At 37.1% G+C, this 21,119-nt stretch overlaps 2 protein-coding genes across 2 annotated transcripts; both read left to right on the top strand.

The window, feature by feature from the left end:
• The first annotated feature begins 638 nt into the window (after positions 1-638).
• Positions 639-6,184, top strand: prdm8b (PR domain containing 8b). The gene is made up of 4 exons (XM_058070811.2): positions 639-945; positions 1,851-2,075; positions 4,350-4,581; positions 4,671-6,184. The coding sequence occupies exons 2-4, from the start codon at positions 1,857-1,859 to the stop codon at positions 5,945-5,947; spliced, it is 1,728 nt and encodes a 575-aa protein (XP_057926794.2). The 5' UTR covers positions 639-945; positions 1,851-1,856; the 3' UTR covers positions 5,948-6,184.
• A 7,878-nt stretch (positions 6,185-14,062) lies between these two features.
• On the top strand, positions 14,063-21,053 carry fgf5 (fibroblast growth factor 5). Its single transcript, XM_058071161.2, has 3 exons — positions 14,063-14,338; positions 15,526-15,629; positions 18,554-21,053. Exons 1-3 carry the CDS (start codon positions 14,101-14,103, stop codon positions 18,911-18,913), a joined length of 702 nt encoding a protein of 233 aa, XP_057927144.2. The 5' UTR covers positions 14,063-14,100; the 3' UTR covers positions 18,914-21,053.
• Positions 21,054-21,119: the final 66 nt, after the last annotated feature.

The raw sequence follows: 21,119 nt of genomic DNA, 5'->3' as shown, positions 1-21,119 counted from the left end.
CATTTATCCTCCGTCTGATAGATTTATTATTTAGGACAAGGACAAACACCTAAAAAGACGAGACATCTTCAAATTGTATCATTAGTCGCCTCAAGTGGAGCTAAAAAGTCCATGATTACACTTTAATACCGTCATCAATTTGTCATCATCATATTCCTCTTTTTTCATAAAAAATAATAAAAAATATAAATCAATGAATCATGCTATCACTCACTTTGCAGCAAATAGAGAAACGCCTGCAGTATTAGACACTGGCGCCCTCTAAGCGCGCTTCGGGGTATTGCAGCATGGAGCCTCCACCGCAGAGCACCGGGATGCTGAGCTTACCGAGGCCGCCTGAGGAGACTTCAGTGCCGGCTGATGTTAGCGGTCATAGCCGGTGCTTGGAGCCGGAACCTGGAGGAAGAAAAAGAAAGGTTGTTCAAGTCGAACCTCCACTCGGATCCATCCAATTATCATTTTTATGATATATGATATGAAATACATGAAACATTAAAATGAGAAACACTTTTGATGAGAATTCCAGCAGTAATGAGGATGATGAGTTGGAGGGTGGTGGGGGGGGTGGTGAGGGGAGGGGTCCACCGGGCCAGTGAAGAGTTAAAAGGAGGAGACAGAGGCAGAGTGACACGCCTCATTGGAGAGATTATGTGCCCGCTAACAAAACGCGCTGGTCGGCGTGCGAGTCCTCCACAGCACCGGAACACGTCCACCAGCGCGCCTCTCTCCTCCGGCACCGGGCGGGGGGGACATGTTGTGCTTGTGACACCGTCAGGACCACCAGAACCTCCGCAGAATTAACTCCGCTCTTTTATTACTCATTTATTCTTTTTTTTTTTTTTTTCAAAAGGGAAGCTTTTTATTTTTATTTTTATTTTTTAATTTTTCCGGTGGTTCCAGGCGCCGACCCAGTTGTGGATTATTGGTTCCGAGGCTGCGCAAGAGGTAGGACGGCTTTTGGTAAAAAAGGGGGGGTTATATTGGGGGGGGGGGGGGGGGGCTGGAACAGAGACAAGGATGTTTTGAACGGCACAAAGGAAGGTTCGAGTCCAGCCGCGGTGGGCGGAAGGGGACACCGGCGCCGGCCTCCGTGGCTGCCCGGTTGAGGTGCTCCGACGGCGGGGGGACGGCTGAGCTGCTGCGGGGGGAGCTTGAGTGCATTATTGACAAAATGTTTATTTTAAAACTTGATTTTTATTTGATGATTATTATTATTTTTGACACAATTAAGCTTTTTTTTTAATTTCATTTTCTTTATTTCAACCCGTAAGCATTATTTATCCATACGGAACACCCGAATTCCTGCCGATTATATTAATTTTTTATATTTTAATCCAACAATATTCCTGGATGGAAATATAATTTAAATAAAAACGAACTTTAAAAATTTTGTTTGTTTTTTTTTGGTGCAAATTTGCGCTTAGGAAGCTTCATGCGCGCAAAAGGAAATAAAAATAATGAAGTGTCGTTGCGGCTTTAATTACTCACAAGGGGCAAAGTGGCGGATTATGTAAATGAGCGATGGAGGGGGGGGATAATAATAATAATAATTCTATTTTTTAATTTTCATTTCAAATAACAGAAAGCCGAGCGTGCACTTGAATGCGTCTCGACACGAGGGTGTTTATTAGAATAAATAAGAATAAATAAATAAAAACATTTTAGGATAATAACATACTATTATTGTTGATTATTATAATAATTAAGCTACTAATTAGTATTAATATTATTATTATTATTATTATGGGGTGCTGCTGTAATGAGGTTGTAATTAATTAAAACAAACCAAAATGTTGAAATAAGTCAATCTAACAACTTCCTGTTTGAACCCCCCCCCCCCCCCCCTGCAGTTTGCCATGGAGGAGTCGAGCTCCCACAAGGTGGTCTGGGACGGGGACGCCAAGGCGGTGCAGCAGTGTCTGACGGACATCTTCACCAGCGTCTACACCACCTGCGACGTGCCCGAGAGCGCCATCTTTGGGCCGTGCGTCCTCAGCCACACCTCCATGTACGACAGCATCGCCTTCATCGCGCTCAAGGCCACCGACAAGCGGACGGCGCCGTACATCTTCAGGGTGAGGCTTCCGGTTCGAGCAGGAGACCTCTTTTTCCGTTTCACACCGGCTGTGTTATTATATCAAAAATAATAACAAATATTCTTTAAAAAAACAAAAAAAAATTTGAAATATTCGCAAAAAATTATTAAGTAATATGACGAAAATGTTATAATTTTTTTAAAATAAAGTCCAAATATTACGACAAAAACTGTCATAATTTTACGAGAATAACAACCACACTTAAGTTGATGTTAAAAATATCTTTTACAAATGATATCAAAAATATGACAAAATATTCTTTTAAACAAACAATAGCAGAAACTGAAAAAAATTGAAATATTAACAAAAAAATTAGTATTCAATAATATCACGAAAATGTTATAATTTTACAAAAAAAATATCCAAATATTACGACAAAAACTGTCATGATTTTACGAGAATAACAATCACACTTAAGTAGAGTTTATGTTGATGTTAAAAATACCTTTTACAAATTATATTCAAAAATTATACAAAAATTATTAAGTAATATGACGAAAATGTTATAATTGTATGAAATTAAAGTCCAACTATTACGACAAAAACTGTCATGATTTTACGAGAATAACAACCACACTTAAGTAGCGTTTATGTTGATGTTAAAAATACCTTTTACAAATTATACTAAAAAAATATACAAACATTATTTATTAAGTAATATGACAAAAATGTTATAATTGTACAAAAATAAAGTCCCAATATTACGACAAAAACTGTCATCATGTCACGAGAATAACAACCACACTTAAGTAAAAAATATCTTTTACAAGTTTATATAAAAAATAATACAAAATATTCTTTTAAAAAACAATAGCAGAAGCTGAAAACAATTGAAATATTAACAAAAAATTATTTATTAAGTAATATGACGATAATAACAGCCACACTTAAGTAGCATTTAAGTTGATATTAATGTTAAAAATACATCCATTACATAGGAAAATAACCTCATTCAGTTGATTGTTACAAATCAAATAAAGGGTGTCCAAAGTGCAGCCTGGGGGCCGTTTGCGGCACACAGCTTGATTTTTTTTTTTTTTTTAGGTAAAATAAAACTAAAACGGTGTTTTTATTATTAAATGTCATTTCTACCTCTTTTACTCAGCGACTACATCTTCAGGGTAAAACAGGAGACTTCTTTTTCCATTTTACACCGTGTGTAAACGGACCGAAAGTGGTTTCAATTCGGAATCGGTGCTTGATAAAAAAAATATAGAACGCGGAGGCCGATGACAAACGTGACGAGGAGCCATCAGAGCCTGAAATGCGGCAGAAAGAACCGAATCCACATTGGAAATGAATTAGCAGTGTGAACGCAAAAATGAATCAAAAGCATTATGGTTCTTTTCGCCTTGGTTTTTCTTACCGTCCACGATAAAGACTGAAAAATAATAAGTGTAATATTAGTGTTTATTAGTAAAAATTAATATTTATGTTAAAATTACATGACATCAAACGTTTTTTTTTAATATAAGCAACAGCAGATTTTCTCATTTTATGGAAAAATATTGTTGAAAATTAATATTTTCAAAAGAGTTTGTGCCCACAAATTAGACAATCATTGATTATAATCATAATTATAGAATGGAAAAATGATAGAAAAAAGGAAATTGATTAAAAGAACAAATAACACTAATTACGATAAATTAATTCTGATTAATTATGTTACAAAATAACAAATAATTTTCTCATTTTATGGAAAAATTAATGTTTTCAAAAGAGTTTGTGCCCACAAATTAGACAATCTTAGAATAATTATAGAATAGAAAAATGATAGAAAAAAAGAAATGGATTAAAAGAACAAATAGCACTAATTACGATAAATTAATTCTGATTAATTATGTTACAAAATAACAAATAATTTTCTCATTTTATGGAAAAAATTATATTTTCAAAAGAGTTTGTGCCCACAAATTAGACAATCTTAGAATAATTATAGAATAGAAAAATGATAGGAAAAAAAGGAAATGGATTAAAAGAACAATTATCACTAATTATGATCAATTAATTCTGATTAATTATGTTACAAAATAACAAATTATTTTCTCATTTCATGGAAGAATTAATATTTTCAAAAGAGTTTGTGCCCACAAATTAGACAATCCTAAAATAATTATAGAATAAAAAAATGAAAACATTTTGAAAAAAATTAATTCTGATTAATTATGTTACAAAATAACTAATAATAAAAGTGGTTGATTATTAGAATTAAATTTTTTGGAGAAATATATAATTTTTGTGTGTGTGTGTCAGGTGGACACGTCGGCGGCCAACAGCACCTCAGAAGGTCTCATGTGGCTCCGGCTGGTCCAGTCGGCTCGGGACAAAGAGGAGCAGAACCTGGAGGCCTACGTGAAGAACGGCCAGCTCTTCTACCGCTCGCTACGTCGCATCGAGAAGGACGAGGAGCTGCTGGTTTGGTACGGCAAAGACCTGGTGGAGCTTCTGCTCCTCAGCTCCAGCAGGGCGCCGCCTAAAAGCAAAGGTGAGACTCGTTGGGGGGGGGATTTCAGACCTGCAGGGGGGTTCCGTCCCGTTCCACATGAGACTAAGAACCGCGTCTCTCCTGAAAAGGTTCGTCCCACAGCTCGTGTCCGGACTGCAGCCAGCGATTCCAGTTCGAGTTCCCGTACCTGGCCCACCTGCGGTTCCGCTGCACCAAAAGACTACAGAGCCTGACGGGGGCGGACGAGGAGCCGGCCAAGGAGAGCAGCCCGGATCGAGCCAACGCGACGCCCACCAGGACCAGCCCCAAGCTGGGCCGCTCCGAGGGCTTCGGGAGCCCTCAGGACAGCAACAAACCTTCCACGGACTTTCACAACCTGGCTCGGGATCTAGAGAACAACCGGACCAGTCCGCTGAGGGACAAGGAGGCGGAGGTCTGCAGCGAGAGCTCAGGGAAGAGAAAGTTCTCCGAAATGGAGGACAGGGAGTGCCGAAGGCCCGTTCTGTCCCAGTCCAAGTCCAAAGAAGAGCTGGCCACGTCGGCCCAGAACTACAGAGGCGTGTACGGCCTGGAGGAGAACCACCGGTCCTTTTCCTCCTCGGGACCCTCAGAGATCTCCGAGACCAAGCGCAGCGCCTTCACCGAGGTCAAGAAGTCGGCCCAGACCCTGAAGAACCACGGCGGCAGCAAAAGCCTATCCGGCGCCAACTCCGAAAACAAGGACGGCGGGCGGCCCGGAAGCAACCCCTCGGAGAAGCACCTGAACATCCGGCAGGTGCTGTCGGAGACCCAGCCGCCCCAGACGCCGCCCATGGGGAGCGCCTTCACCTCGGTGAGCCAGCAGGGCGGCGGCGGCGGCGAGAGGAAGAGCGCCTTCAGCCAACCGGCCCGCTCGTCCTTCTCGCAGATCTCCCCGCTGGTGATGCCCCCCAAGCTGCTGGACTGCCACCCGGCGGTGGGGGACACCATCTCGTCCAACCGCCTCTACCAAGCCGACCACCTCGCCGCCAAGCTGCAGGGCGCCGAGCTGGGCGCCAACTGCCCGGTGCCGGGCGGCATGGCCAAGCAGAGCCCCTTTGTGTACGCCGCCGCCGCCGCTGCCGCCACCACATTCTGGCCCAAGAACTCGGGCGCCATACAGCTCCAGATGCCCTCGGCTCTCACCCTGCTGCCGCCCTCGTTCACCTCGCTTTGTCTGCCGGCGCAGAACTGGTGCGCCAAATGCAACGCCTCCTTCCGCATGACCTCGGACTTGGTCTACCACATGCGCTCGCATCACAAGAAGGAGTACGCCATGGAGCCGCTGGTCAAGCGGCGGCGCGAGGAGAAGCTCAAATGCCCCATCTGCAACGAGTCCTTCCGGGAGCGCCATCACCTGTCACGTCACATGACCTCCCACAACTAGACCCCCTTTGCACCTTGGACTTCTTACACCTTTTTTTTTTGTGTGTGAAAATGGTTGTGACTCTGAACTGAATCTGAACTGAATCTGAACTGAATCTGAAATGAATCTGAAATGAATCTGAAATGAATCTATTTATCAAGCTCCGGAGCTGGGGGCCTTAAGGGGGAGGCGTGTAAATGTACAGTGAGTTGTATTTTATAGACAAATACTACAAATATAGAGTAAAAGGACCACACGGCGGGGTGGGGGTGGGTGGTGGGGGTGGGATGGGGGCCGGGGTTTTCGGGGAGGGGGGGCTGCATGTTCTCGGATCCGACACCTGTGAATAAACGGCTGGATCTGAAATGCAAAAGTGTACCATTTTGTGTCCCGTTGGAATCGTTTTGGTGTTTCTTCCTCTTTGGCGGAGAGTTTGCTACTTGACAGTTGATCTAATCATGTTGAATGCAATGACAATAAAATAGCTTTATTTTGAAATCCGACCTCTTCTTCCTCCTTATTTTTTTTTATTTTAATTTGAAGCAAACAACATAGAAACATGAATATATCCGTGTTTGCTTTCATTTTGGTGCCAATTAAATACCAGAAAACACACTTATTTCAAATAAATAAACAATTTACAAAATTCTTATATATATATATTCATATGTAGATACACACTGTACAATTATATAAATGAAAAAAATATTAATTAAAAATATAATTATTATAACTGCTTTATTTGCTATTATAAAAATCCGGAAAATACACCGATAATTATTAATACACATTTTCTTTAAAAATTTGCTTTATTTTGAAATCTAACCTCTTCTTCCTCCTTATTTTTTTATTTTAATTTAAAGCAAACAACATAGAAATATGAATTTATCCATTTGCTTTAATTTTGGTGCAAATTAAATACCAGAAAACACACTTATTTCAAATACATAAACAATTTAAAAAATTTCTTATATATATATTTATATGTAGGTACACACTGTACAATTATATAAAGAAAAAAATAATAATTAAAAATATAATTATTAAATCTGCTTTATTTGCTATTTTAAAAAATCGGCAAAATACACCCATAATTATTATTATTATTACACATTTTCTCCACGTTATTAAAAAAACACATTTCATATTTAATTAGGTTTATTTTATTTTATTTTTTTTTACAGTGGTTTTACAGTTACTGTACGTTCGAAGCGTGTGTGTGTGTGTGTGATGGTGGGTTTTTAAAGAAAATAACCGTGTTATTTTCGTCAATAAAGTCAACACAATTGAGTAAACGCATCAGATTATGGAGGTACAGAAAGGAATAAATAAATTATCATCTTATGCCTCGATAAAACGACATTTAGACGGAAATAAGAAAACAACAACAATATTTAAACCCGGCAGATTCGACAACGTATGAAGACACGCGCTCGTGCAATAGAGACAGTCAAAGACGGATCAACAGCGACGCTCAGCGGCAGAAGAGAGAATTACAGCTAATATAATGGAACCGTGCTGCAACTGAATGAGGCACAATGTCATGGAAAACACACAACGTAATCAAACACGGAGGAAAACCATTAGCGTTTCCGGGGTCACGTGATGATGAACGTTGGTGCGCATGTCCCTGCGGTTACATCTCATTTTCACATCGGCACGCGCCTCTTCCCGTGTCAGCGATCCTAGCCGGTCAATCTCAGCACACACACACACACACACACACACACACACAAAAATCACACACGCGCGCATGCGCGCACACACACACACACACACACAGTGATATTTAGTGACCTCATGCTTTGTCACTTGTGTCATTGGTCCACTGAAACATTAGCCCTGGCATCACTGGATGGTAGGACACTTTATATCTCTGCTAAGCTAGCACTTCCATTTCACCCCCCCCCCGCAACCCCCCACGGTCACGCCATATTTTTCCATTTCAGACGTTTCGCTGACACGCCTGGCGAGCAGGTAGCCAGATCCCAGAATACACCAGGCCAAACCCTGATGTACGCCGCTTGGAGACACGCAGGTCAAGGACAGGTCAAGGACAAACACAGCTAGTTGCTGACAAAGAGCAGGTTCCTCTACACTACCTTCCCGTTCCAGAAGGTGGCGGCATTCCTCACACAAACATGTTAGCCAATGTGGCCTATGTTGTCTAATGTCATCCTATCGGGTCCTACATCATCCTATCGGGTCCTACATCATCCTATAGGGTCCTACATCATACTATGGGGTCCTACAGTATGTCATCCTATGTGGTCCTACATCATCCTATGTGGTCCTACATCATACTATGGGGTCCTACATCATACTATGGGGTCCTACAGTATGTCATCCTATGTGGTCCTACATCATCCTATGGGGTCCTACATCATACTATGGGGTCCTACAGTATGTCATCCTATGTGGTCCTACATCATCATATGGGGTCCTACATCATCCTATGGGGTCCTACAGTATGTCATCCTATGTGGTCCTACATCATCCTATGGGGTCCTACAGTATGTCATCCTATGTGGTCCTACATCATCCTATGTGGTCCTACATCATCCCATGGGTTCCTACATCATACTATGTGGTCCTATATAGTCCTATGTCGTCCTATGGAGTCCCATGTCGTCCTATCTAGTAGTCCTATATAGTCCCATGTCATCCTATGTTGTAGTCCCATGTCATCCTATGTAGTCGTCCTATGGAGTCCCATGTCATCCTATGGAGTAGTCCTATGTCGTCCTATGGAGCCCCATGTCGTCCTATCTAGTAGTCCTATATAGTCCCATGTCATCCTATGTTGTAGTCCCATGTCATCCTATGTAGTAGCCCTATTTTGTCCTATATAGCCCCATTTCATCCTATGTTGTAGTCCCATGTCATCCTATGTAGTAGTCAAATGTCGTCCTATTGAGTAGTCCTACATAGTCCCATGTCATCCTATGTAGTAGTCAAATGTCATCCTATCTAGTGGTCCTATATAGTCCCATGTCATCCTATGTTGTAGTCCCATGTCATCCTATGTAGTAGTCAAATGTCGTCCTATCTAGTGGTCCTATATAGTCCCATGTCATCCTATGTTGTAGTCCCACGTCATCCTATGTAGTAGCCCTATTTTGTCCTATATAGCCCCATTTCATCCATTGTTGTAGTCCCATGTCATCCTATGTAGTATATAAATGTCGTCCAATCGAGTAGTCCTACATAATCCCATGTCATCCTATGTAGTAGTCAAATGTCATCCTATCTAGTAGTCCTATATAGTCCCATGTCATCCTATGTTGTAGTCCCATGTCATCCTATGTTGTAGTACTATATAGTCCTATGGAGTCCCATGTCGTCCTATCTAGTAGTCTTATATAGTCTCATGTCATCCTATCTAGTCGCCCTTTGTTGTACTAGGTAGTAGTCCTGTGTCGTCCTATATAGTCCCATGTCATCCTATGTAGTAGTCCTATGTCATCCTATGGAGTGCCATGTCATCCTATGTAGTAGTTCTATGTCATCCTATGGAGTGCCATGTCAAGCTATGTAGTAGTCCTATGTCATCCTATATAGTCCGAAGTCATCCTACGTAGTAGTCCTATGTCATCGTATATAGTCCCATGTTATCCTATGTAGTAGTCCCATGTCGTCCTATCTAGTAGTCTTATATAGTCCCATGTCATCCTATGTAGCAGTCCTATGTTATCATATGTAGTAGTCCTATGTCATCGTATATAGTCCCATGTCATCCTATGTAGTAGTCCCATGTCGTCCTATCTAGTAGTCTTATATAGTCCCATGACATCTTATGTAGCAGTCCCATGTCATCCTATGTAGTAGTCCTATGTCATCCTATATGTAGTAGTCATCCTATGTAGTAGTTTTATGTTGTCCTATATAGTCCCATGTCATTTCATCATATGGAGTCCCATGTCACCCTATGCTGTAGTCCTATGTCGTCCTATATAGTCCCATGTCATCCTATGGAGTGCCATGTCATCCTATGTAGTAGTCCTATGTCATCCTATGTAGTAGTCCTATGTCGTCCTATATAGTCCCATGTCATCCTATGTAGTAGTCCTATGTCGTCCTATATAGTCCCATGTCATCCTATGTAGTAGTCCTATGTCGTCCTATATAGTCCCATGTCATCCTATGTAGTAGTCCTATGTCATCCTATGTAGTAGTCCTATGTCGTCCTATATAGTCCCATGTCATCCTATGTAGTAGTCCTATGTCGTCCTATATAGTCCCATGTCATCCTATGTAGTAGTCCTATGTCGTCCTATATAGTCCCATGTCATCCTATGTAGTAGTCCTATGTTGTCCTATATAGTCCCATGTCATCCTATGTAGTAGTCCTATGTTGTCCTATGGAGTGCCATGTCATCCTATGTAGTAGTCCTGAGTCGTCCTACACAATGGTATGTAGTCCACTGTGGTTCAATGTAGTCTGGTGTCGCCCACCGTGGGTCTCTGTAGTCCTAAGCGGTCCCACACGGTGGATGTGAAGGAAGTTCCCCGGGTTTAGAACCGGCCACCTCCTGCTGGATGATGACATCATGGCCATGTGATGTAAAAACAGACCATTTGCTATTTTTACCTCCACAAGCCGAAGTGTCGTCCGGTGACAGGAGACAAATTTACCCATCATCCCCCACTCACTTGACCCCCCGACCTCTGTGCTACCTGTCTTCACGACATATCCCGGACTGGAATCGCTGGCATGGCGTCGACGGCAAAGACTTGGCTGGCGAGAGACTGATGGTACACCTGTTCCACGGGGTCCTGGGGGAGGAGCCAGGACCGCAAGGACAAGGACACTTTAGTAAATAAGGATTTTGGGAAAGGGGGCTTCAAAGGAACGGGGAACCCGATCTGCTACCAAAACCTGAGGATGGACCCGGGACACGTTGGCAACGCTGCATGGTGGCGTGTGTCGCATTAAGCTCCGCCTCCGCTTCCATGCTTGTCATCAGACTTCCAAATATTAACTGTTGGAATTTTATGAAAAAAATGTCAATGTTTTTTTTTAAATAACAAAGAAAAATGAAAAAAAAAATGATATATTCTGGGAATACATTTACAAGCAGAAATTTAAAAACAGTGCAAAAAAACAAAAAAAAGAAAATATTGAGAGAAAAAAAAGTCAGAATTCTATGCAAAAGTAGCCTTTTTAAGAGAGAATAAATTTGGAATTTTATGAAAAAAATGTCAATGTTTTTTTTAAATAACATAGAAAAAAGAAAACAAAAAAAAATATTTTCTGGGAATACATTTACAAGCAGGGATTTAAAAATAGTGCAGGAAAAAAAACAGAAAAAATGAAAATATTGAGAGAAAAAAGTCACAATCCTACGCAAAAGTAGCCTTTTTAAGAGAATAAATTTGGAATTTTATGAAAAAAATGTCAATGTTTTTTTTTTAAATAATATAGAAAAAAGAAAACAAAAAATATATATATTTTCTGGGAATACATTTACAAGCAGGAATTTAAAAATAGTGCAGGAAAAAAAACAGAAAAAATGAAAATATTGAGAGAAAAAAGTCACAATCCTACGCAAAAGTAGCCTTTTTAAGAGAATAAATTTGGAATTTTATGAGAAAAAATGTGAATGTTTTTTTTAAAATAACATGAAAAAAGAAATAATAATATATATATATAAAATATATATTCTGGGAATACAAAATACAAAAGTAGCCTTATTAAAAGAGAATAAATTTGGAATTTTATGAAAAAAATGTCAATGTTTTTTTTAAATAACATAGAAAAAAGAAAAAAATATATATGTATAAATATATATTAAAATATATACTGTGACTACATTTACAAGCAGGAATTGAAAAATATTGCAGGAAAAAAACAGAAAAAATGAAAATATGGAGAGAAAAAAGTCATAATCCTATGCAAAAGTAGCCTTTTTAAGAGAAAATAAATGTGGAATTTTATGAAAAAAAAAATCAATTTTTTTTAATAACATAGAAAAAAGAAAAAAATATATAAATATATATAAAAATATATATATATATTCTGGGAATACATATACAAGCAGGAATGAAAAAATAGTGCAGGAAAAAAACAGAAAAAATGAAAATATTAAGAGAAAAAAGAAATAATCTTATGAAAATAAATTTTTAATATGATAAAGAAAAAAAATAAATTTTTGGTGGCATAAATTCAAGAAAAATGTAAATAATAACATGAAACAAAACAAAAAAAGTAGTAATTTTTTGTTTGTTTAAAAAGCTGTACCGTGAGAAAAAAGTCAGAGTTTTTTTTTAGGTGCGTTCCACCTTGGAGTTTCCAGCGTATTGCTCATGTAAGAGTGGAAGGTTGAAATCCCAGGCAGGAGATGGATGCCAACGTCAGAGGAGCAATTAGCCTGCAAATGGTTTCTTCATCATCTTCACACGAAGGTCAACGCGGCGTTCTGATGATGGAGGACGCCGGACCCCCTCAGATGGATCACGGGCTCGGGCTCGCATCCAGAACCCCGCTGGACTGAGAAGCTGTTAAAAGCCGGGATCAGCGGACGCTCCTTGTTGGTGGGACTGCGGGGGGATTAGCTCAGGAATGGCGCTCCATTAGAAGAGCGCTGCGTTGTTTACATAGCAGGCGACATAGCCGGGCCCCGCCCGGGCCCAGCCGGGCCCCCGGACAATTAGCCTCATACGCCAACTGGACGGTATTTAAAAACATGACAATATATCATAATCTACTCATTTCATTTTGACTGTTACATTCTTCTGCACTCAGTGTGTATGCTGGCTGCCCCGCCTCCACCCACCCCAATGACCAGACTGTATGACTTGAGGTTTTTTTTCCAAATAGATGAATTTTTTACAAAATATATTGGCTCAGAAAAGCTAGGAAAAACTTCCTGTTTGAAAGACTTTATTTTAAGATTTTTTAAATTAAAAAAATATTTTTAATAATATTTAAATATTAAATAAAGTTATTTATGAGACTTTATTCTCTGAAGTGTAACTTTTTTAAATAAAAAAATGGCCGCCTAAAAAAAGGAAATCTGACTTGCTCACAAATCCAATTTTTTTTTCTAAAATCTCCAAAAAAGTGTCTTTGAAAGATTACAACTTTTATTTAAAAAAAGACGTTTATAGATTTTTACCAATATCATACATTTTTACAAAAATATTGTATATAAATCGAGAAAACTTCCTTTTTGGAAGATGACAGCTTCATGATAAGACTTTATTTTTTAGTCGTTCTTGATTGGTTTTTAAAATAAACATTGTCAGATTTAATTAAAATATGATATTTTTCCACCAAAAAATACCCAACTATTTTCACAAATTTATAAAATTTTTCAAATATTTTTTTTAAATCTACAAAAAAGTGTCTTTGAGATATTACAACTTTTTTTTTAAAAAAAGACGTTTATAGATTTTTATAGACTTTATTTTTTTTCCTTGATTAATTTTTAAAATAAACATTGTCAGATTGAATTAGAAAAATATGATTTTTTTTTTAAAAATTACCAAACTATTTTCACAAATTTGTACAATTTTTAAATTTTTTTTTAATCTACAAAAAAGTGTATTTGAAATATTACAACTTTTCTAAAAAATAGACGTTTATAGATTTTTTATAGACTTTATTTTTAGTCCTGCTTGATTCATTTTTATAATAAATATTGTCAGATTTAATTAGAAGAAAATTCTAAAAAAATACCCAACTATTCTCACAAATTTATATCATTTTTCAAATATTTTTTTTTCTAAAATCTAAAAAGTTATTCCAAAGATTCCAAGTTTTCTAAAAAAAAAAAAAAAAAAAAAGTTCATAGCTTTTTTTCAATAATAATCTTTTTTTCTCAAATTGATGAGTTTCTACAAAAAAATATAGACTCAAAAAAGATATTTATTAAAAAATTGTTACTCTCAGAGTAACAAGGGTTGCCAAGGAGACGTCAATAGGCGCCGGCCATCCTAATACTGGAGGATTCCAGTGCGCGTAAAATACGCACTCGGTGCGTCTTGGCTCGGGCGTGCATGCGTGCAGGCTGGCGGCAGTGAGATCACCGGAAGTATAAATATCCTCCGGCGGCTCCGGCAGCCGCGGGCTCATGCCGACCGCCGGTGCGAGCACGCACACGCGGACACACGCACGCACGCACGCACGCAGTCGGGAGCGCCTCCGAAAATGTCCTAGCGGGTCTGGAAGCATGAAGCTTCCCCTTTACGTCGTCGCCTTCGCCCACTTGCTCTGCGCCGAGGCCGCAGCACAGCGCCGCGGCGTGGCGGCCCGCGGGGAGGAGGAGGAGGAGAAGAAGGAGAAGGAGCACAAGGAGGTCCGCTCGGGGCGCAGGACGTGCCGGCTCTACTGCAGGGTGGGCATCGGCTTCCACCTCCAGATCCATCCCGACGGCAGAGTCAACGGCAGCCATGAGCCCGACCGCCTCGGTAAGTCTCCTCTTCCCTTGGTGGCTTCACGCGCGCTTTGGAAGCAGTCCAACTCACGTGCTTCCGGTCCGCTTTGATGTTGGAGATGACAGGTGCCCCCTGGAGGTCCACGATCCATTCGAGTGATGCTGGTTGACCTCCGAAAAAGGGCTTTTGCCGGCAGGAAATAGTCTGTTCCAGGGTCAAACCCTGGCCGTTTCAACGTTCTTATTTGTCATCCAAGTGTAAAAAGAAGAGATATAGAAACTGAATACTATACTATACTATGCTATGCTATACTATACTATACTATACTATACTATACTATACTATACTATACTATACTATACTATACTATACTATACTATACTATACTATAATACTCATAACTAATAACTGGACTCTGGTTCTACGGTTATCATCACACTTTTCCCTCTTTGCCACCATCACTGATACATAAAGAAAAGAATAAAGAAAAATAGTAATTTTACAAAAATGACGTCAAAATATGAAGATAAAAAAGCTGTTATCTCACCAAAATTTCTATTTTTCTATATTTCTACATTTCTATATTTCTATATTTCTATATTTCTATATTTCTATATTTCTATATTTCTATAGTTCTATAATATGAGGAAATAATATTTTGTAACTTATATTTATCTATTTTTAAACCTATGTTTAAATTTTTTTTTAAATGTTATGAAAAAAAACAAACGTGTCATTTTTTAGAAAATTTGATGAAGCCAAAATATTATGGAATTAAATTAAATTAAATTAAATTAAATTAAATTAAATTAAATTAAATTAAATTAAATTAAATTACAGAAAAATAAAGTTTTAAATATAACATAAATTGGGGAAAAATATTAAAACATTAAGAGAAAAAGTAGCAATTTTACAAGAATAAACGTAACAATATTATGAAGTAAAAAAATATTTTTTTAAATAATGCAATATTATGAGAAACAAATAAAACAGAATAAAGTAGTACTTTTACATAAAACATAAAACATAAAACATAAAACATAAAACATAAAACATAAAACATAAAACATAAAACATAAAACATAAAACATAAAACATAAAACATAAAACATAAAACATAAAACATAAAACTATACATATTTAAATATAAATATAGTTTTATAAAACATATATATATATATAAAATATAAATATATATATAATATACTGCGTGTCTGCAGGTGTCCTGGAGCTCTTTGCCGTGTCCCAGGGGGTCATCGGCATACGAGGGGTCTTCAGCAACCGGTTCCTGGCCATGAACAAGAGAGGGCGCCTCCACGCCACGGTGAGCGCCATGCTAGCCAGCTGTGGTGGGCGGGGCCAATTTGCCACTAAACTGTAACCACGAATAACTCAGATGTCTTCCTGAATTCGTGTCAGCGCCACCCGCTAACTTTAACTTTAACTTTAACTAGCTTTAGCTTCAGCTTTATCATGTGTTGTTAGCATTTCTTGTAGGCTAACTTTAACTTTAACTTTATCATGTGTTGTTAGCATTTCCTATAGGCTAACTTTAGCTTTAGCTTTAGCTTTAACTTTAGCATTAGCTTTAACTTTAGCTTTAGCTTTAACTTTATCATGTGTTGTTAGCATTTCCTGCAGGCTAGCTTTAGCTTTAGCTTTAGCTTTAGCTTTAGCTTTAGCTTTAGCTTTAGCTTTAACTTTAACTTTAACTTTATCATGTGTTGTTAGCATTTCCTGCAGCTAACTTTAGCTTTAGCTTTAGCTTTAGCTTTAGCTTTAGCTTTAGCTTTAGCTTTAGCTTTAACTTTATCATGTGTTGTTTGCATTTCCTGCAGGCTAACTTTAGCTTTAGCTTTAGCTTTAGCTTTAGCTTTAGCTTTAGCTTTAGCTTTAGCTTTAGCTTTAGCTTTATCATGTGTTGTTAGCATTTCCTGCAGGCTAACTTTAGCTTTAGCATTAGCTTTAACTTTATCATGTGTTGTTAGCATTTCCTGCAGGCTAACTTTAGCTTTAGCATTAGCTTTAACTTTATCATGTGTTGTTAGCATTTCTTGCAGGCTAACTTTAACTTTAACTTTAGCGTTAACTTTATCATGTGTTGTTAGCATTTCTTGCAGGCTAACTTTAGCTTTAGCTTTAACTTTAACTTTATCATGTGTTGTTAGCATTTCTTGTAGACTAACTGTTAGCATTACTTGCTACAACTTTAACATACTGGCATTTTTTGCTTTTTCTTGATTACTCGGTGTTAGCATGCTAATGTTAGCATGTAATCATTGCTTGCATGCAAACATCAGCCTACGAATATAAACGTACACTTAGTGCTGTGTTGGCATGCTAACAATTATATCAATATTTTTAGCATTTTCAGATGTAGACACTTAGCGCTGTTATGCTAGGTGTCATAAATGTAGGACTAATATTTACGGTGTAAGTGACAATATGGGATTGTGAGTTTCTAGTTTTTAACTTTTTTAAATTTTGCCCAACCGAAATTTTTCATATTGTGACTGTCAATGGCACCCGGGCCGCACTTTGGACACCCCTGTCTAACTCCGCATCTTGTTCGGTCTTTGTTTTGTTTTCAAAGCTGCGGAACAAACCGCTGCCACAACTCGGAAGACTTTTCCAAAATTCCCAAACACACACAGAGACCCAAATCCTTTCATCACAGCACAGCGTCCCGGCCTGGACGGGGACCCGGGTCGTGAGCGGGAACGTTGGCAGGCGACAGGGCCCCCGGTTAGCGCGTATTAAAGCGAAGAGAAGATTAGGTCCTGTCTGGGATGCTTGATAACATACAGCTGAAGTGAAAATCAATATGGGCAGTAAAGCCATCAAGCAGGCGATTAGGGGGCCCCCTGCCCCCCCCCACCCCCCCGCGGGACATCGGTTTTGTTTCACCAAATCCCCCTCAGCAGAGAGCGATGTAGCGGCTTCCTTCAAAGTCCGCTCGGCTTGTCAAAAAAACCCAAAATATGCACAGAAAAAAACACAAATAAATGAAATAAAATTTAATACAATTAAAAAAAACATTTAAAATAGCTTAAATAAAAACGTAAAAAAATTAAATGCGTGTTTAAAAGTGTAAACAAAAATATTAGTAATAAATAAATAAGTAAAATTAATCAATGAAAGGGTAACAAAAAATAAATACAAATAAAATGACTTAAAAGTTTTAAAAATGACAAAACAAATAGACAAATAAAACGGCTTTAAAAATACATTTTAAAATGTAAAAAAAATCCATACATCCAAAATAGCGTAGGTGTAAAAAATATACCATTAATACAGTGAACACAAATAATACACAGAAATACAATACAAATGACTTAAATGAAAGTGGAAAAATCAATCAAAATGGATTAAAAAAATACAAAAATACAATATAAATACAATATAAAAGCAGCCAAAAATGAGAGAAGTTATAAAAATAATTAAAACACTAATAAAAATGACAAATAAAGGTTTAAAAATATTTTAAAAACATATAAAAATGACTTAAAAAAAGTGTAAGAATATAAAACCTAATAAATAATAAACATTAATAAAAATGGCTTAAATAAAGGTTTACAAATATTTAAAAAACAAATAAAAATGACTTTAAAAAGTGTAAAAATATAAAACATCATAAATAATAAACATTAAAAATGGCTTAAATTAAAGAAAATACAATATAAAAGCAGTACAAAAATGACTGAAGTTATAAAAATAATTAAAACACAAATAAAAATGACAAATAAAGGTTTTAAAATATTTTAAAAACAAATAAAAATGACTTTTAAAGTGTAAGAATATTATACATAATAAATAATAAACATTAAAAATGGCTTAAATGAATAAAAAATACAATATAAAAGCATTAAGAAAATGACTGAAGTTATAAAAATAATTAAAACATACATAAAAATGACAAATAAAGGTTTAAAAATATTTTAAAAACAAATAAAAATGACTTAAAAATTGTAAGAATATATAACACAATAAATAATAAACATTCACAATTGCTTAAATAAATAAAAAAAATAAAAGCCGTATATAAAATATATAAAATAAAAATGGCTTAAAAGTGTAAGAATATATAACATAATAAATAATAAACATTAAAAATGGCTTAAATAAAAAATACAATATAAAAGCAGTAAAAAATGACTGAAGTTATAAAAATAATTAAAACATACATAAAAATGACAAATAAAGGTTTAAAAATATTTTAAAAACAATATGGTTTTGTCTTCCGTCTAGGAATTGTTCACGGACGACTGTAAATTCCGGGAGCGCTTCCAGGAGAACAGCTACAACACGTACGCCTCGGTGATCCACAGGAACCACAGGACCGGTCGAGACTGGTTCGTGGCGCTCAACAAGCGAGGCAAAGCCAAAATGGGCTCCAGCCCGAGGGTCAAACCCCAGCACGTCTCCACCCACTTCCTGCCCAGGGTCGGCCTGCACGACGGCGCCCAGCGCGGCTTCGCCATCACGGACGGAGGCAAAGAGCGGCAGGAATCGCCTCCGCCGCCGCCCAAACCGCCGGATCTAACGAACGTCCGTGTGGCAACGCGGCCCAGACAAGTCAAGTACTGGCCCAAGTATCGTTTTGGATAAGTGACACGGCGTCGTTACGAGTATCGACTTCCAAGCATTCCCAATGTTTGCTACCTCGGAGTCGTTGGATTGTTATTGTTTGTCTATGCTCACAGCTAGCTACATGGCCGATAACATCCCGTCTTTTTTGGTCTTCAAAGATTAGCGAGGCATCTCGGAAAAGTTACTCCCAAACGCTAATCCTGCTAGCAAGCAATAACGAAAACAAAAATAAGTTAGCCGCCTTGCTAACAGTCTGAGATGCTAACACGAATACGTCCGTCCCGAAGCCAGACGCGTTTGTAGCATGTGACTTGTGCTAGCGTTAGCACCATGTAGCATCCAAGACAGGGGTGTCCAAAGTGCGGCCCGGGGGCCATTTTTCCCTTTCCCCGGGGGCTGTTTTTGCAGTCTACAGCACATAAAAAAGCAAAACTTTCAAATCAGTAATTTTACAAGAATAAAGTCAAAATATTATATAAAAAATATTATTTTTATGAGAATAATCTCATAATATCAACAAAAATAACGGAATTTTAACAGAAAGGTTTTTTAACAGAAAGTTGAAATATTAAAAAAATGAAGTCATAATAGTATGAGAAATAAAACAAAAAAAATAATTTCATAATTATAACAAGAAAATAACAAAAAAACAAAAATTTAAAAATCAGCTGTAATTTTACAAGAATAAAGTCAAAATCTTATGCAAAAAAATATTATTTTTCTGACAATAATCTCATAATATCAATAAAAATAACACAATTTTAACAGAAACTTTTTTAAACAAAAAAACTGAAATATTAAAGAAAAAAAATTAAGTCATAACCCCCTAATTTCATAATTATAACAAAAAATGACAAAAAAACAAAAATAGAAAAATCAGCTGTAATTTTACAGGAATAAAGTCAAAATATTATTTAAAAAAATATTATTTTATGAGAATAATCTCATAATATCAGCAAAAATAACACAATTTTAACAGAAAGTTTTTTTACACGGAAAAGTTGAAATATTAAAGAAAAAATAGTCATAATAGTATGAGAAACAAAACAAAATAACCCCCAATTTCATAATTATAACAAAAAATAGCAAAAAATCAGCTGTAATTTTACAAAAATAAAGTCAAAATATGATGTAAAAAAATATTCTTTTTATGAGAATAATTTCATAATATCAACAAATATAACACAATTTTAATAGAATTTTTTTTACAGAAAAGTTGAAATATTAAAGAAAAAAATCCTTTTAAAAAAGTCATATTAGTATGACAAACAAAACAAAATAACCCCCTAATTTCATACAAGAATAAAGTCAAAATATTATGTAAAAAATATTATTTTTATGAGAATAATCTCATAATATCAACAAAAATAACACAATTTTAACAGAAAGTTTTTTTTAACAGAAAGTTGAAATATTAAAGAGAAAAATTAAGTCATTATAGTATGAGAAACAAAACAAAACAACCCCCTAATTTCATAATTATAACAAGAAAAAAAACAAAAATAGAAACATTTCTGTGTGTTCTAAAGATATCACAACAGCTAAAAAGAGGCAGCTAACAATGCACATAATGGGACACGCCCATTCCGCTTATTAGATCTTCTGGAAAGACCTCCAAAAAGTGGTAACAACACTCATTTATATCATGTGACCTCCATATTAACCAGATTGTTGTCAACATTGTGACAACATTGTGTCAACATACTACAAGTATTGCATGTAGTAACAGGTACAGTCATGACAATATCCAATACTTGTACTATTTTGATGGTGTGTCCCATTATCTGCTTGTTTTATCTCTTTTTATATCTTTAGAACACAAAGAAAAGAGAAACCCGAGCTGTGAGGCCTCAGGAAGAAAAGTGTCCATCAAATCTATCAATTTAGCCACCGGCTGTTCCGGGTCAGAAAAATCCAGAGTCACGACCTGGAGGTTCAAGCTGTCGCCCTATCGGATGGCAAACAGCCGGGAAGGACCCCAAGTCTCTGGAGAGGATGCTAGCGAATTCCCAGCTAATAATAATCACTTTTAAGATATTGTAAAAAAAAATATGTGTTATGCCTGAAAATTGAAAGTGTATATCTCACTGCCTGCTGTGATGTGATCACATTCTGATTAAAAAAATATATTTTTTGTACTGAAATTTTATAATAAACATGTACGGTATTGTATGAAGATTTATTTGATCCTGGACTCGTTTCCGATCCCAACATCTTTTCTACG

The sequence above is a fragment of the Doryrhamphus excisus genome, linkage group LG3, assembly GCF_037039965.1.
Source record: "Doryrhamphus excisus strain RoL-2023G ecotype Guam linkage group LG3, RoL_Dexc_Guam_v1.1, whole genome shotgun sequence".
In the NCBI taxonomy this organism is placed as follows: Eukaryota; Metazoa; Chordata; class Actinopteri; order Syngnathiformes; family Syngnathidae; genus Doryrhamphus; species Doryrhamphus excisus.
Note: the sequence above shows the minus strand (reverse complement) of the source record. Positions and strands in the feature narration are given on the sequence as shown.

Excerpts from the sequence above, each read along its gene's own strand:
- prdm8b (XM_058070811.2), top strand. The coding sequence starts at position 1,857 with ATGGAGGAGTCGAGCTCCCACAAGGTGGTCTGGGACGGGGACGCCAAG. Across the intron at positions 2,076-4,349 it reads CGGCGCCGTACATCTTCAGG|GTGGACACGTCGGCGGCCAA; the intron begins GTGAGGCTTCCG and ends TGTGTGTGTCAG. Across the intron at positions 4,582-4,670 it reads GGCGCCGCCTAAAAGCAAAG|GTTCGTCCCACAGCTCGTGT; the intron begins GTGAGACTCGTT and ends TCTCCTGAAAAG.
- fgf5 (XM_058071161.2), top strand. The coding sequence starts at position 14,101 with ATGAAGCTTCCCCTTTACGTCGTCGCCTTCGCCCACTTGCTCTGCGCC. Across the intron at positions 14,339-15,525 it reads CCATGAGCCCGACCGCCTCG|GTGTCCTGGAGCTCTTTGCC; the intron begins GTAAGTCTCCTC and ends GCGTGTCTGCAG. Across the intron at positions 15,630-18,553 it reads GAGGGCGCCTCCACGCCACG|GAATTGTTCACGGACGACTG; the intron begins GTGAGCGCCATG and ends TCTTCCGTCTAG.